General features: G+C 40.2%; 1 protein-coding gene across 1 annotated transcript in view; it reads left to right on the top strand.

Moving 5' to 3' along the window:
* EYA1 (EYA transcriptional coactivator and phosphatase 1) overlaps window positions 1–15,327 on the top strand; it is a 165,093-nt gene that overhangs the window by 79,374 nt on the left and 70,392 nt on the right. The window contains exons 9-10 of the mRNA XM_049633285.1: window positions 5,214–5,353; window positions 6,705–6,788. Coding sequence (XP_049489242.1) covers window positions 5,214–5,353; window positions 6,705–6,788 — 224 coding nt within the window. The remainder of the gene's footprint in view (window positions 1–5,213; window positions 5,354–6,704; window positions 6,789–15,327) is intronic.

Here is a 15,327-nt window from a genome sequence, read left to right on the forward strand (position 1 = left end):
AGGTAAATACCTTGCACAGTCACACTGCTAACAAGCAGTGGGATTGTGATATGAAACGTGACACTTGAGTCCACAGCTCACTGTCCTAAAATCAGACTGTCCTTCCTGTTCCACACTGGGATTTGGGAACACTGAAGAATTTTAAAGGTTTTTGGCATGGTGGTATAGGCCAGAATTGGAAGGTTGTGGGTAGCAAGTTTGAAAACAGCCTGTTGTGGGGTGCCTGGGTGGCTTAGTTGGGTTAAGCGTCTGACTTCAGCTCAGGTCATGATCTCAAGGCTTGTGGGTTCGAGCCCTGCGTCAGGCTCTGTGCTGACAGCTCGGAGCCTGGAACCTGCTTCAGATTCTGTGTCTCCCTCTCTCTCTGCCCCTCCCCCGCTGATGCGCTCTGTTTCTCTCTCTCTCTCTCTCTCTCTCTCTCTCTCTCTCTCTCTTTCTCTCTCTCAAAAATCAATAAACATTAAAAAATTTTTTTTTAAAAAAATAAAAGAAAAAGAAAACAGCCTGTTATAAGAATCAAAGAAAGGGCTGATGAGAGCCTGGATTTAGAATGAAAGTATTCAGAAGGTAAAATACACAAAACTTAGTCTTGATTTGATGGGGCGAATAAGGAATTTCTGGCTTGAAAAACTGAGTGTATGTTGGTACCTTGCATTAGACACTTTAAGAGAGAAGGAGGCTCTATTTGGGGACAACTTTAGTTGTGGTGCCCATGGAAAATCAGATAGAGAGGTCTAGCAAATGAGGATATTCATGTCAACAGATCAGGAGATGAAGCCTTAGAATAATCAACCTGGAGGTTATCATTGAAATCCCTCTTATCAATACTACACACTGCTGAGAGCTTGTAGTGAGATAAGAGGACCGTGGAGAAAATTCCAGTGTATTTGCTGCTCATAATATAGTCCACCAACTGGCTGTCTATCCACTAATTGAGTATTACATGAGGATTAATCAACTGCATCCCTAAGCACGCTGTTTAACTTTCCTTTTTAATCTTAGCAAGACTTTTGATGAAGGAAGCATTGCATTAATTAACATCCTGAAGCTCCTTGTTTTGTCCCAGATCAGTACTTTGAGTATCACTAATACAAAAAACACTCACATTTAAGCCTTAGGTAGAGGAAGAGGTCTCTAACGAGACAGAAGGAATAGCGTGAGTGCTAGGATGAGAAGCAGAAGAAAGGGAAGTCACATTACTCTGATGTGTTCACAGGTGAGAGGGGCCAGTGGTCAGCACGGTCACAGAGAAGTGAAATACCATGAAGAACTTCAAGTAATTGAATGTGGCCATTTTAGGGTCTTCAGTAGCATGTCAGGAGTTTTAACCCCTGTTTACTCCTGTACCTTCTGAGCTCTCCTTTTTAATCCCACCAATCTACCTCCTAAATACTTCTCAAATCTGTACTTTGCCTTGTGTGCCAAGATCTTAACTGACTGTAAATCCAAAGTTCGCTTGGATTCAATGTTCACTTTACCTTATCCCTTGGCTGATCTGAAGTTATTGATCACTGTCTCCTTCCTGACCCACCCTTTCTTCTACAACACACTGACCTTGGTTTTCCTCCTCACCCCGCACCCATTTTTCCCTGCCCGTCCCTTCTGCACACACTCCATGTCTTTAATGGCAGCCATTTCTTTAACTGCATTCTATGTGCCATCAATTTCCAAACCTAAACCCATCCCTCATGGGGCAGTCTAACAGCCTGCTGGACATCGTGAATACCACAGATTCTTCAAGCTCAAGATGTCCAAAGCAGAATTTAAATGCTCATCTACACACTTCTTTATAAGCCCTTCTTCTCAAATCCCAGACCTCATGGTTCTATTCATCTTCCCAGTTGCCAACCCACTGGTATGAGCACCTCCTCCTCCCTTATCTGATTAGTTATCGATTTCCCTCTCAGTGACACTTCAAATCTGTAGCTCTCCCTATGTCCACTACCTGCATGGGCCGCCAACACCGTCACTGAATTATCCTCCTGGCTGGTCTCCCCTTCTCAGTCTTCACTTGCCTCCACTACCTCGCCACACTGGCTAGAGTCCTCTATCTAAGGTGTAAATTTGCTCCCATCACTCCCTTGCTGAATTCTTTGCCTGTAACTCCACCTCTTCTCTGTACCTTTCCTCTATAGAGTCAGTCAGATTGGTTGTTTTTTGGTTTTTTGTTTTTTGGTTTTTTTTCAGTTCTTCAACATGCTCATGCGCATGCTTTCTCTCTCTTTCTCTGTCTCCCTCTCTCCCCTCTCCCCACCAACACACATGCTCATGTGCCTTTCTGGAGAACATTTATACTCCATTTTTACTGGTAGCTTTGTCTTCCATCTTCAGGAAGCTTCTATAATCCTGTAAATCTATGTTGTATAGACTTGCCCCGTGGTCTCTCAGCATTCTACCTTTCCCATGCCATAGCCCTTTCTATGTTGTTTTCTAATCTCTTATTTTTGTCCACAAATCAGTGCCTTCCTCTGAATTTTAAGCTCCAAGGAGACCATATCTATATAGCACATCATTATACCTCAGCCTCCTAGTACAGTGCCCGGAAGAGTGTAGGCATGTAATCATTGTTAGAGGAAATAAATGCTCTTCTGAGTATTTTTACATTCATTATCTCGGTGGGGGTAAAGTTGAATAATTTTGAAAGGGTTTTAATGAAACATGAGATGTCAGTGGATTAGAAGATTAAATTATTTGTTGAGTTGTTTTGTACTAATAGAAGGAAAGAGAATAGTTAGAGTCAGCAAAGCTGGTTAGGAGAGTAGAAGCATTTAATCCCACCTCATAGAACAAAGAGGAAGAGATTTTTTTTTTTTTAATCTGGCTTGCATTATTAAATTTTATCTTCCTTCTAATAAGTTGAGGCCTGTAAGGTTGTGTGTGTGTGTGTGTGTGTGTGTGTGTGTGTGTGTGTGTTAATATTTAAAGGTATCATATTGTTCATATTTTAGAGCTTTTTCTCCACCTGGAAAAACTTTAGATAAGATGACTTAAGAATCTACCTGTATACTTTACTCATTGAATTTCTTTTCTTTGGTAGGGAGGTTTATAGAAGTGAGTGATCAATTTAATTATCACTTGTTTCCAAAAAAGGGGGGATGGAATATTATTTTTTAAAGATTTAAATGGGTTTAACACAAGGATAAGGAAATACACACCAAGAACTAAAGGAATTGGCAATCAATAGGAAATCTAGACTGAGAAAACCTAAGTAAAGGTCAACTACTTGGAGGACAAAATTAACCCTAAACTACCTGGAAGTCAAGGCAAGAGATAGAATGTGATAAGATGTGTTGTTTGATGTCTTTTAGCTTCTTGTCAAATATGAACTTCAAAGGTTGGAGAGCTCACAGTTCAAGATGGACTTTGCAGTCAAGTACTCGAAATACGAGTCAAATTTAGATGCCAGTTGTGACCGTTGAAAGCAAATGCTCTGCTTTGACATTACTATAGAGAGATTGGCACGCGTTCTGTCTTAGATGGTGGCTGTCCAGGTTCGCACGGAGGTGTAGTTACAGAATTGTCAAAGAAAAGGGAGGTCGAGCCTTTTTCCTCCAAACACAACTTCGAACGCACTGAGCTCCTTAAAAATACATATTTATTTGGAGCTCCTAATTCTCTATAAAACTTGGAAGACAGATGCTTGGTTTGGAAAATTTTGAGGAGAAGATGCCACAGTCATCTGCCTCTGCCAGAAAAAGATCTAATGTGGATTTCGAAAACATTAAACTGTAACCAGCCAGCACTGTATTCTAATAGTTCCTAAGGTGAGTGAGTTAGCTCAAAAATGCATCCCTTGTAACTACGTATGTCGACCTAGGGAGTGGAGTTGTTCTGGACCTTCTGGCCATAATTAACTGTGCCATTATGGTGGCATCTTGGTACAAGGATCCGTGACTGGTCTATATGAGGAAATTTGCTGTCTTGTTTGCTATTGCAGAGGACATAAAGTCTCATCTAAAAGTGATAGGAATCTGTTGAGGTTTTAAAATTAAACAAGAGGTATAGGGCTGTTCCATGTGATTTAGAAATGGAATTTACTCTGTCAAAGTCCATTCCTATCCATCCAGACTCGTAAGGCTTAAACTTGGAAGTAATACTGAGACCACATGGTTGGACACGTGGCTGGCCTTGTTGGTACAGTTGAGGACGATAGTACAATAACAAAGGCTACCAGATATTCACTTGTCCTCAATACTTTTCTGTTTGCTGAGATTTAGTATCAACAGCATCTCAGTGAGAATTACCATTCCTCATACTAGCTTGAGAGATTCCAACCCATATCTAGGAGAGAAATCTGGCAAAGAGTTTGGGGAGGAAAGGCAACACACTGGGCACATCTGGAATTTGGGAGGGGGAGTAGAAATTGTCTGATGTGTGAACATCAGATAAAAAAAAGTATTAGGGTTTTTGTTGTTATTGTTGTTCATTTGGAAATAGGGTAAGAGTTCCCCCTCCCCCAACTCCACAGTCACTACTTAGCCATTCTTCTAGCTGGTTGGAAGTTGTTCTTTATTTTGTATTTTCTATGTAATTATTTCCATGGTTTCTCTGAGTTACCCAGGTGAGCAATTTGAATGTGCTGTCCGTTTGAGATTTTTGGTTCAAAGAGACTGAGACAGATGCTGTGCAGAGTATGGGCATTGCCCATATATCTATTCTTCCTTATCTTATCACTCCCTTGTTCTCACATAAAATGAGGGGAAAAAAGGAGATTTTTGAAATTTTCAAAGAAAAATCTGCCTGGTGATTTGGTTTTTCCTGCCCCAGAGCTGATTCTTCTTTTCTTTCTGTGAACCAGGAGCCTTTTTGTAGGTGGGAGAGCAGTTAGTAAGGCAAATGTGTGAACCTCTCAGCATGGCCAGACACTGTTTGTGGAATGAGAGAGAGAGAGATGGATGTGGAAATAGGGTTGAGGGAGCATTGTCTACTTGTGGAGAACCACTAAGAGAAACTAGGCAACTAGTTTTCCACCTGCTGTCTTCCACACTTTCACTTAAATTTTATTCATTTCTGATCACGCGTTTCTTTCAAAAGAGTGCATTCTTGGAATCAAGTATCTCATACATTTTTTATCAGTGCAAGTAAAAGGTAATGAATGTGAGCAGAACGAAATGCGCTTTGCTCTTCAGACTTCCCCATGAGTTGAAACAAGGTTGATCTTGACACCATGGTAATAGAACCAGAAGATAAAAGACCTTCCTGTATTTCTGCAGAGTACAGTACAATCCACAGCCCATCAACACCCATTAAAGATTCAGACTCCGATCGATTGCGTCGAGGTTCAGATGGGAAGTCACGTGGACGGGGCCGAAGAAACAATAATCCTTCACCTCCCCCAGATTCTGACCTTGAGGTATGTCATTGACAATGACCTAGTAAATAACAAGGTATCTTGGTAGTTAAATGATGGTTCTGTACACACGCCATGTAAATACGCTGTGATCAAGATACCCAAATGCTTTTGTTCCTGCTTTTTTTCCCTATGTTAATTGTAAGTAAAGCATTTTTTTTCCTCTTTCATGTTAATTGTAAGTAAAAACAATTATTTCTGTTTTCTCTTCCATTTTAACTACGTGCAAAGCATCCGGTTATTTCTCTCTAAAGAAATACAGTAAAGTATGTAATTCTGCTTGAACAAAATTCTCTTGTACTGCTCTATATCGTTGCCATTTCAGTTAAGTGTCATACTAAAAGTGATTAATAAAATCCACTTTGAAAATTAAAGACACACTTAGGTATATGAGAAAGGAAAACCTGGGATGTTCTAAACTGAAATGGCAATTGTCTTATGAGACCTGTTTTGGTGGAGTTCAAAAGCAGGAGGGATTAAATAAAACCTTAAAGGGTAGATTTCATAGCTTTGAATCCACTGCAATTAAGTTTCTGGGTTTTGCCAAGTGAAAGCTGATGGTGGGAAACATGATTATTTTGGCTGAAAAGATGAAAATTTCCCAGCAGAACTATGTGTATGAATATATACTGGTGTGAGTGGAAAGGAGAAGAAGAAATGTACACTTCAGAAGCCTTTGTGGCATCTCAAAGACGTTTTTGAAATGAATTCCTTCAAATCCAATTCCAAATATCTCAAGAGTGTGTTAAGAGCACATGTGATGTGTCTGCCTAAGTTTTATAATCTGAAGAAAACAGGCAGGAACAATATATAACCCAACTGCATGATAACAGTCCAAAGGTAGCATAAGGTGAGTAGATGATGTGAAGTTTTAGGTTTTATGTGCAATTTTTTTAACAGTTGGCTTGACAAAAATGAAACATAAGATTTGTTATTTTAACACTTTAATAAGCAGAGAGAAGAGATAAGAAAAAGAAAAATGGAATGATGTTTGACTGATTGCCCCCGCTCTGTCTCAATAAGTTGTGAACAGACTAGTTTTAACTCATTTTTCATTTTTTCAGAAGGGAGAACTGTGAATCTTCAGTTCAGAAGTAGAAAGGACATACATTATTATTTCTTGCCCATGCTTGTATCGATGTCACTAATATAATTGTTCTACACACCATCTGAGGTTATAACTGGAGAAAAGCTGGGAGATACTCTTTGGAAGAGTTGTATTTTAAAACATTTTAAAAAATTCAGATTTTTCTTTTGTCTTCTATTTCAAGACTGCTTATTTATGTTGAAGTTAACTGAATCACAGGTTTCTCAACCAAGGGAAAGACATCCTGATTTGGTTCTTCCTTTGTAGAGGGTGTTCATCTGGGACTTGGACGAGACCATCATTGTTTTCCATTCCTTGCTTACTGGGTCCTATGCCAACAGATATGGGAGGGTGAGTACCGAGAGACATCAGTTTTTAATTTCTTTAGAGTATATATGTCTAGAATTGAACTTTTATCCAGACAGGGATGTGGTTTAACTTTAAATAATAAATTTAAAATATGAACTGGAGAACAACTGAATTTATGGATACAGATATATGTGTAAGGCAAAAACATATAAATGAGCAAGAGGAGATCGTTTTCATATAGGTTATATGGAAAAATATTTTGTTTTATATTTTTTATGTGAGTCATTCAATTTTGTTGGTTTTTATTCGCAACAACATATTCGGGGGAGCCAGTATTTCACATGTTCTTGTCTTCAGTGATTAGCCGAGTTAGTATTTTATTTTCAAAACACCTGTTAAGAATGTCTTTAAAAGTCCCTTTGCTATGAGTTAAATCTATGTGAATGGTATATAAAACTGGGCCTCTGAATGACAATAGGACCAATACATCAATGTTTAAGTTGTTACAATACTTACCTCTGGTGTGGTAGGTAAAAAATAATATTACAGACAACCTTCCGTGAGTAGAAATTCAGCCTCGGTGTTCTGTTTTCGGGTTTCCCCAAATCCTTGGAAATTCTTTTTGATCTCTTCCTTGGTGGCTTCATGAACCTTTCCCACACCAAAACCATGTTAGTTAAAGTGGCTATAGGTAATTGAATATGTGAATACGATATTTCTCATTTTTTTCCATCATTAAAGAAACAATATTACAGGTTTTAAATCTGTGAAGATATCGGTTCAGAGCCTTAGGAACTGAATTCTTGTGTCTTGGTGACTCTGGTTGTTCATCGCAATTAAATGTTAAAACACAAAACGTGCATCATGCTCTCATTACAGATTTTATCCCGGTACCCATTCTTTCAAACAATACTTATTTCAATAAACGTATATTGAGTGCCTGCCCTGTAGGTATAGTTTGACAGTGAAATTTGATGAACTATCCATTGAGCATTATAGTGAAGCTTTCCTTCTCATAACCCTGAAGTTACATATACCACCCCCCAAAAAGGCTGGAAAATATGCACGTTTGTAAGAGCAAAAATATTCCAGAATATTCCACCCTTTGGATTTCTATTTAGAGGGGCACCTGGGTGGCTCAGTCGGTTGAGCGTTCCGACTTCAGCTCAGGTCATGATCTCACAGTCTGTGGGTTCGAGCTCCGCGTTGGGCTCTGTGCTGGCAGCTCAGAGTCTGGAGCCTGATTCGGATCCTGTGTCTCCCTCTCTCTCTGCCCCTCCCCCAGTCTCACTTTGTCTCACTCTGTCTCTCAAAAATAAATAAATATTAAAAAAAAATTTAGAAATAAGATATCTGGGGGCACCTGGCTGGCTCAGTAAGTTAAGCGTATGACTTCGGCTCAGGTCATATTCTCATGGTTTGTGAGCTGGAGCCCTGTGTTGGGCTCTGTGCTGACAGCTGAGAACCTAGAGCCTACTTAGGATTCTGGGTCTCCCTCTCTCTCTGCCCCTTTCTGACTCGTGCTCTGTCTCTCCAAATATAAACATGAAAAAATTTAATAAGAAGAAATAAGATATCTGTAAAACACAATATGCCCCATCTTATGGTTAGAGTTTCTATGAGAAGAAGACAGTTAACAAAAATATAGTATAATTAAAAAAATAAAGCCACAGAATTAGTCATTCAAACAAAGTCTCTGCTTTGTGGCCAGCACATAATAGGGATTCAGTAAATATTAGCTGTGGTGTTTTTTTGTATTATTCCCTCTATGAGTACTATTACCATTCCCATTTCTACAAAAATTACTACTTAAAAGCTAAAAATTAATAGATGAAATGTCAATGTGTGGTTAGTAGGAAGAATCTCAAAGATTTTCTTAACTATTTTAAGGTCCCTCCAACTAACTCCTAAGGAAGAAAGCTGGCTCCTGGAACTCACACAAAAGTATTGAAAAGAGCATCCGCTTAGAATACCAGCATTTGAAAACCATCCAGAAAGTCTCCAGTCTTTAAGAGCTTTCTCATTAAAGGCCAAATTGATAGTTGACTTGATCAAGGCTTTGTTCACCACTGAAAAGGGCCAGCTTAGGGCAAGATGGTGAGCATCCCGTGACCTAATGACCTCATGTCAGTCCCTGGCCACAAATTATTGGTCTGCGCATTCACACCTAACCTAGAAACCCCTGGCAGCTTAGACTTTCTTATTCAGATTCTCAACGATATCTAAACAAAACAAGTACCACAAATTTTATTTTTAAAAGTGTCAACCATTAGTATTTTGAGGCTTCATCAAATAGTATTTTGTTTGTTAGTTTGTATAGTTTTCTCATACTAAGGCATGTGATGAAAAGTTTTATCTTCTATAATTTCCAAAAACCAAGTGTCTATAGTCTTTATAGGTGATCTGAAATATTTAAATATAAGTTAACAGAGGTCAGGGAGAAACTAATTTCAGGAAGCCTGGTTGGGGAAGGTCTTCCTGAGCATGACTTTGATTTGAACCTGAGGTCCAAATGACTAAAAGGCTGGTTGGTAATGTGACCATCACGAGAGAGTTCTAAGCAGAGGAAGCAATGAAGGCGGGGCAGGAAAGGGTTTGATGTTTGAGGGACAGAGGCCAGGTGGCTGAGCTCAGTGATGGAGATGCCGAGTCAAGATGTGGGCCAGGATGAGGGCAAGCGTGAGCCATGTCAGGAGGGTCAATGTCGTTACACATGGCATATGAACTCATTGGAGGACTTCAAGGGAAGACATGGCAAGATCTGATTTAGATTTTTACATTATTTTGGCTGCCTGTGGACAATTAATGATGGGGAGAGAAGACTGGGGAACAAAGTGGTTTTGGGGGTGACTCGATATACTAGCAATAGAGATGGAGAGAACTCAATGGATCCTGGATTCTGTTGCAAGTAGAGAAATAGGATTTGCAAAGGATTTGGTTTGGGCCGGTGCACAGTAAGTAATAAAGAGGAGTGAAAAAATCATTCCCAGGTTTTTGTTTTTGTTTTTGTTTTTGTTTTTGTTTTTGTTTTTGTTTTTGTTTTTCCCTGAGCTGCTGGGCAGCTTAGTCATGTATTTGTTGAGATGGGGAAGACATCCACTTGGATCAGGCAAGAAGGTGGATGGAAGGTGAGCCTGGGACACGAGGAAATGGACAGGCCTTCAGATGACAGGTTTAGTGACAGTACACAGCTCAGGATCAGAAGTTCCTCAGATACTCTCAGTGTGATTTCATCCTAAATATTTGTGAACACCCTCTTTGTGCTAACCACCTGTTGTCTCGATGTCATGTGGCATCCCTTCTGAAGACACATTGCTGAGGATGTTGAGTTGTAGCCTGAGGCATGCAAAGAAGCTTGTTTATTCTCTTTATTAGAGAACTTTACAGACGGGAAGATTTTGCTCTCAAATCTGGTAATCATGCCTTGTAAAACTGTGCGTTTCAACAAGGATCCTTCCAAACAGTGATAATAACCAAGCTCATTGGAGAACTTTGCCCCCTTTTCATTCCTCAAGGCACTAGGGAGAGAAGTCTTAAGGCAGTTGAAGGGCAAGCCTTCTTTCTTGGAACATAGTTTCAGTGGCGTCCCCAAGCATTGTGAAGGGAGCGTGTGGTTGGGCCTTCCTTACTCTACAGGCATATAAAGAAATGAATGCCTGACCATGTGATAGCTTTTCTGTCTCTATGGGAACCAGATACTTGAGAAGTAGCTTAGTCACAATAGCTTAGGCGACCCAATGAGTAGGCCATTCAGTAAGGGGATACAGGATCTGGTTGATATAATGCAAAATTAGGGCATGTTACAGCAATATGTACAAAAAAAGTTTGAGAATGTCCCACCTTCCATGTAATTCTAGCTGTGGGAAGCAGGCATGTCGGGCATTATAAGGAAGTGTTTTGTAACAAAGGTGATGGGAACAAAAAGAGGCTGCTGGGTACATGACAGGCCTGGCTAGGGAAGAGAAAAGCAAAAGTGTAATAGCAGGAAAATGAAGTCCCTGGTATGTGACCATACATTCGGCTGTTGTTAAAAATATCCATCCTGGCTTTTTTGTTGTTGCTGTTTAATGCGTTTTTCAAAGTTGCTTTCAAACGAAATCCATACTCCTCAATTTCACTGAAGAAAACTAGTTTTGATTTTTTTCATTGAATGCCCTTTTAAAAATAGACAGTATAGTCCTATTGTTAATACTGAACCACATACCCCAAACTTACATTTCAAGTAAGTGTTGTGTTGATGTCCCAAGCATGATTCCACCTTGTGGGAGGACTCCCCAAGATACCTATAGCCAACAGCTTCATGGTTTCACTACTTTATTTTTATTGTTTCTTAACACCGGTGTCTGATATGGATTTGGGCTAGAACAGGTCCTAAAGACATTGAGCTTTACTCCACATTGTACACAGAAGCCTAAACATGAACACTTAAGACAGCATAAAGCTTAGCATTTTCAACTGGAGGCCCGGCTTATTAAGAATTTCCTGTGTACCCCATACTTGTTTAATTCAACATTAGAACTCTGAAACTGCTACTGCCAAGCCCATTTTACAGATGAGGACACTCAGTCTTGGAAGAGGTTAGAGACCAAATGTCTGGTATAAAATAAATACTAATTCTGTTGTAACATAGTTGAAACTTGACGGTCAAAGCAACAACCACCACAAAACAAAACCTCGAATCCTGTGTAGTGGCCAAGAGTAACGTGTAGAAATACCTTTAAATTTATGAAGTACTGGGAGCCTGAGTGGCTCATTTGGTTCAGCCTCTGACTCTTGGTCTCAGCTCAGGTCATGATCTCATGGTTGGTGAGATTGAGCCCCATATCAGCCTCTGCACTGACAGCACAGAACCTACTTGGGATTCTCTCTCTTCCTCTCTCTGCCCATCTCCCTCCTCTTTTTCTTTTTCAAAATAAATTAATAGATATGAAAAAATAGATTTATGAAGTACCAATAGGAGATCTGCCTATGGTGTGATAGAAAGCATCAGATTTGAATTCATACAGATCTAGCCTCAAACCCAAGCTCTGACTTTTCAGCTCTTTGAGCTGGAGTAAATTGTTTATTCACACTGAGCCCTAGTTTCCTCTTCTATAAAACTAGCCACTTGACTTTCAGAATTGCTTTAAGAATTCAGTTGTGTCAGTTATATCTCAGTAAAGCCAGAGGAAGAGGGATCTAAGTTGTGTCCTGAACTTAAAGGGCCCAGCTGTATGTCTTATTAATAACAATGACTCAATAAAGAAAACAGCATATGTCACTGATTGATCTTGTATATGCTGTCTAAACATTAGTTATATACTGCACCAGGCTTCTAGAAGGATGCTAGTTGCCAGTATGAATTTAGGTCAGCTAAGCCTCCCTAGTGAGTAGATACTGTAATCATTCAGGACGTTGAGCAGGGAAAACAGCTCTGAGCCCATTTCATTAGAACACTCCCACTAACCGGTAAAGGTTGCTCTTCTAAACCCTGTTTCAGAATGAAACACTAAACTCCAAAATCTTTTGAGGCATGATCTTCTTCCATGGTGGCTGGTATACATGTGGAATTCTTGGCATGGCACCAAAGCAGTGGACATCTAGTGTCCTCCTTGGGTTATAGAGGATCTGGGTACGGAAACAGAGTAATCTCTCTATTGGAAGCTCCACACCAGAGGTTGGCAAACATTTATTACCTGCGCCTTTACCAAAAATGTTAAAGGGTCAAGTAATAAACATTTTAAGCTTTATGGGCCATGTACCTTCGTAACTGCTCAGCACTGCCCTACTTGTGCAAAAGCAGTCAGAGACAATAGACAAATAAATGTATCTGTATTCCAATAAAAATTACACTTCCAAATTGGAATTTCATGTAATTTTCATATGTCATGAGATATTTTTCTTCCTGGGGATTTAAAAAATCTAGACCAAGGGTCTAGGCTAGGAACTGACAGACCATCTCCCATGGGCCAAATCTGGTTTATGGCTTGTTTTTGTAGGTCTTTCAAGCTAAGAATGTTGTTTAAATTTTTAAAGGATTATGAAAAAGAGAAAGGATATGTGTCAGAGACTTTATATGGACTGCAAAGCCTATAATATTTGTCCTTTTAGAGGAAGAAGTGTGCCTGCCTCTACTCTAGATCCTGCTCTGAACTTTGTGTTGATTCATTTTTGCCCCTGCCCCCAGGACACCAGGACAATTCAGTGACACCCACACTTTGGCCGACTAGATTGTAAACTCAGTGCAGATCTTGTGTGTCTGTATCTGGGCCCCCAGTGAAGCACAAGCCAGCACAGGAATCTGTTAGGGTAGGTGAAATGGCTGTAACAAATAGGCCCCATATGTCATGACCACAGAAATGGATCTCTTTCTTATTTTATGGTCTCAAGTGGATTTTCCAGGTGACTTGGTTTAGGCAAGGTTTGATAATGGTTGTGCCATCTCACGTCCAGCTTCTGAGGCTTGTGTAATCACTGTCCTAAGCTTTCTAACCCACAGGGAGAAAAAAAGCAGGAGGAGCATGGATGGGAGACTAGATGGACCAGGCTTTCGTGGCCCGGTGCAAAGGAGGCTGGGAAATACATGTAGCCTAGCTGTGTGCCCAGGAAGAAACAGAGAGTGTGTTGTGGTGACAGGGGGGCAGCAGCAACCACAGTTGTCAGGGAAGAACTATTTGATAAGTGAGCAAAACCCAAAGCACACTTCCCACCGCAGCAGAGCAATGCCCGACGACTGTGTGACCCGTGTGCCCAAGAATCATGAGTGGCCAGTTCAATCCCAGAGCAAGGTTTCCTGATTTTATGTTTTCTCTGCATATCAAGTGCTGAATTAGATCAAAACGATGAAGTAATTCATGGTTTCAAGTATAACTTTTGCATACTACGGAATGACGTGGAATCTAAACTCAAAAAAAGCTTTTTTCTTTTTTCTCGTTTTGCTTTCCACTTTTCATTGGTCTCAAAAAGACAGTGTTGTTGACTATCAGCTGAAAGATCCTCCTCCATTCATTTCTTCGTCCTTATCTTGACGGTTGTTCTCTTTCCCTAACTGCAACCCCCTTCCGCTGTCAGTGAGTGAAATGTGTGTTCCTGCTCCCTTATTGCATATGGCCTTGTTTTTCTTCAGGCCTGTGAAAGAGAATGCAAAGATTGAACATAAAGCATCACAGCTTCCCAACCATGATGACCAGCCTGCCCCCACTAGCTTGGGACCTCCTTTGCTCTGTGGCCTCAGGAAAAGCACCTTGTATCTCTGAGTCTCACTCGGTTCATCTTAATCTTCTGTCTATAGAATGAAAGCAATCACAACACTATTAGGAGAACTATGTAAGCCACATAGAAAAATACTTACAAGCACTCCATAAATAAGAGCTTTTGCTTACTGTGGGGATTCAGAGAAGGGAGTGGGCAGTAAGGAATACAGCGTTTTGTTGTTGCAGGAAGCAGAGAGACAGGTGGGGCAGAGCATAACCATTGAGGGAAATGGCTCAGAAAAATTAAATGATTGGCCCAAGGCAGTACATCTAGTAACGGAAAACATCAGGAATACAGGCTAGTCTTGTGATTGGTCCATCGCCCTCAAAGGAGTATCACAGGGAGCATTGAGTGTCCCAATTTTGTGCTGTAGGTGTGGGGATGCCATGAACAGTATTAAAACAGTGGAGTGATATGATGGAATTGTACAATTTGGAAGATTAGCCCGATAGCACAATAGATTATCACAGTCCTCCTGGTAGGAAATAAAAAGAGGCCTAAGGAAATGGCTGTAACACTAGGAAAGAGAGAGATAGGAGAGTGGTTACAAATGAAATCTAGATAGGTCTTTGGATTGGATTAGCTGTTTAGGCTTTCGTTGGCACTGCGTGGGTCCCTATGTGTTGAGGCCAATTTGGCTGGGTCTCCTGTGGTTTTATTCTTCTCCCTCCCACTTTGTACCACTGCTTGGCTGTTGTCCCATGTTTGGGATTCATTGGGCTTTCTCCACAATCAAAATTAATCTTCGGAATGGTGAAGCTCTTTTTCTTATTTTCCACGTGGGTATTCTTTTCATGATGTTGAAAGAGAGTCTCTGAAGTAAGGAGAAAATTAAAGCAGTCGGGTGTCACATGTCTAATCAGTAAAAATGACCTGATTAGCCCCACCACAAGTTGGGGTTTGTTTTTTTTGTTTTGTTTTGTTTTGTTTTAATCATTCAGTCAGTAGTTCAACCGTGGTTTATTTTTCATGTGTACACACTCTCTCATGGTAATCCACATTATTCTTTAACTGGCATCAAAACTACACCCAACTCTTAAAACTTGGCATTTCATGTCGGCTGCTCAGGGATAGGAGCTTCTAAAATTACAAAAAGTTAATATTCCATTGATCATATTGATGACGTTAGACAGGTGGAAAGAAGACAATGAAAACTTTGGGTCTCACAGGTTGTATATATCACTTACATAACACTTCCAGAGATATTTTTTAAAAGAAATAACATTTTTGCATACATTTTTCGCTTCTCTCAGATAAGGAAGCTCATTTTCCGAATCTTATCTTTCATCCATCCCTGATGAGCAGCCAGCATGGGGCCCTGAAAATAGGCCCCTCTTGTACTCAGAGT

The sequence above is a fragment of the Panthera uncia genome, chromosome F2 (assembly GCF_023721935.1).
Source record: "Panthera uncia isolate 11264 chromosome F2, Puncia_PCG_1.0, whole genome shotgun sequence".
NCBI classification, from domain to species: Eukaryota; Metazoa; Chordata; class Mammalia; order Carnivora; family Felidae; genus Panthera; species Panthera uncia.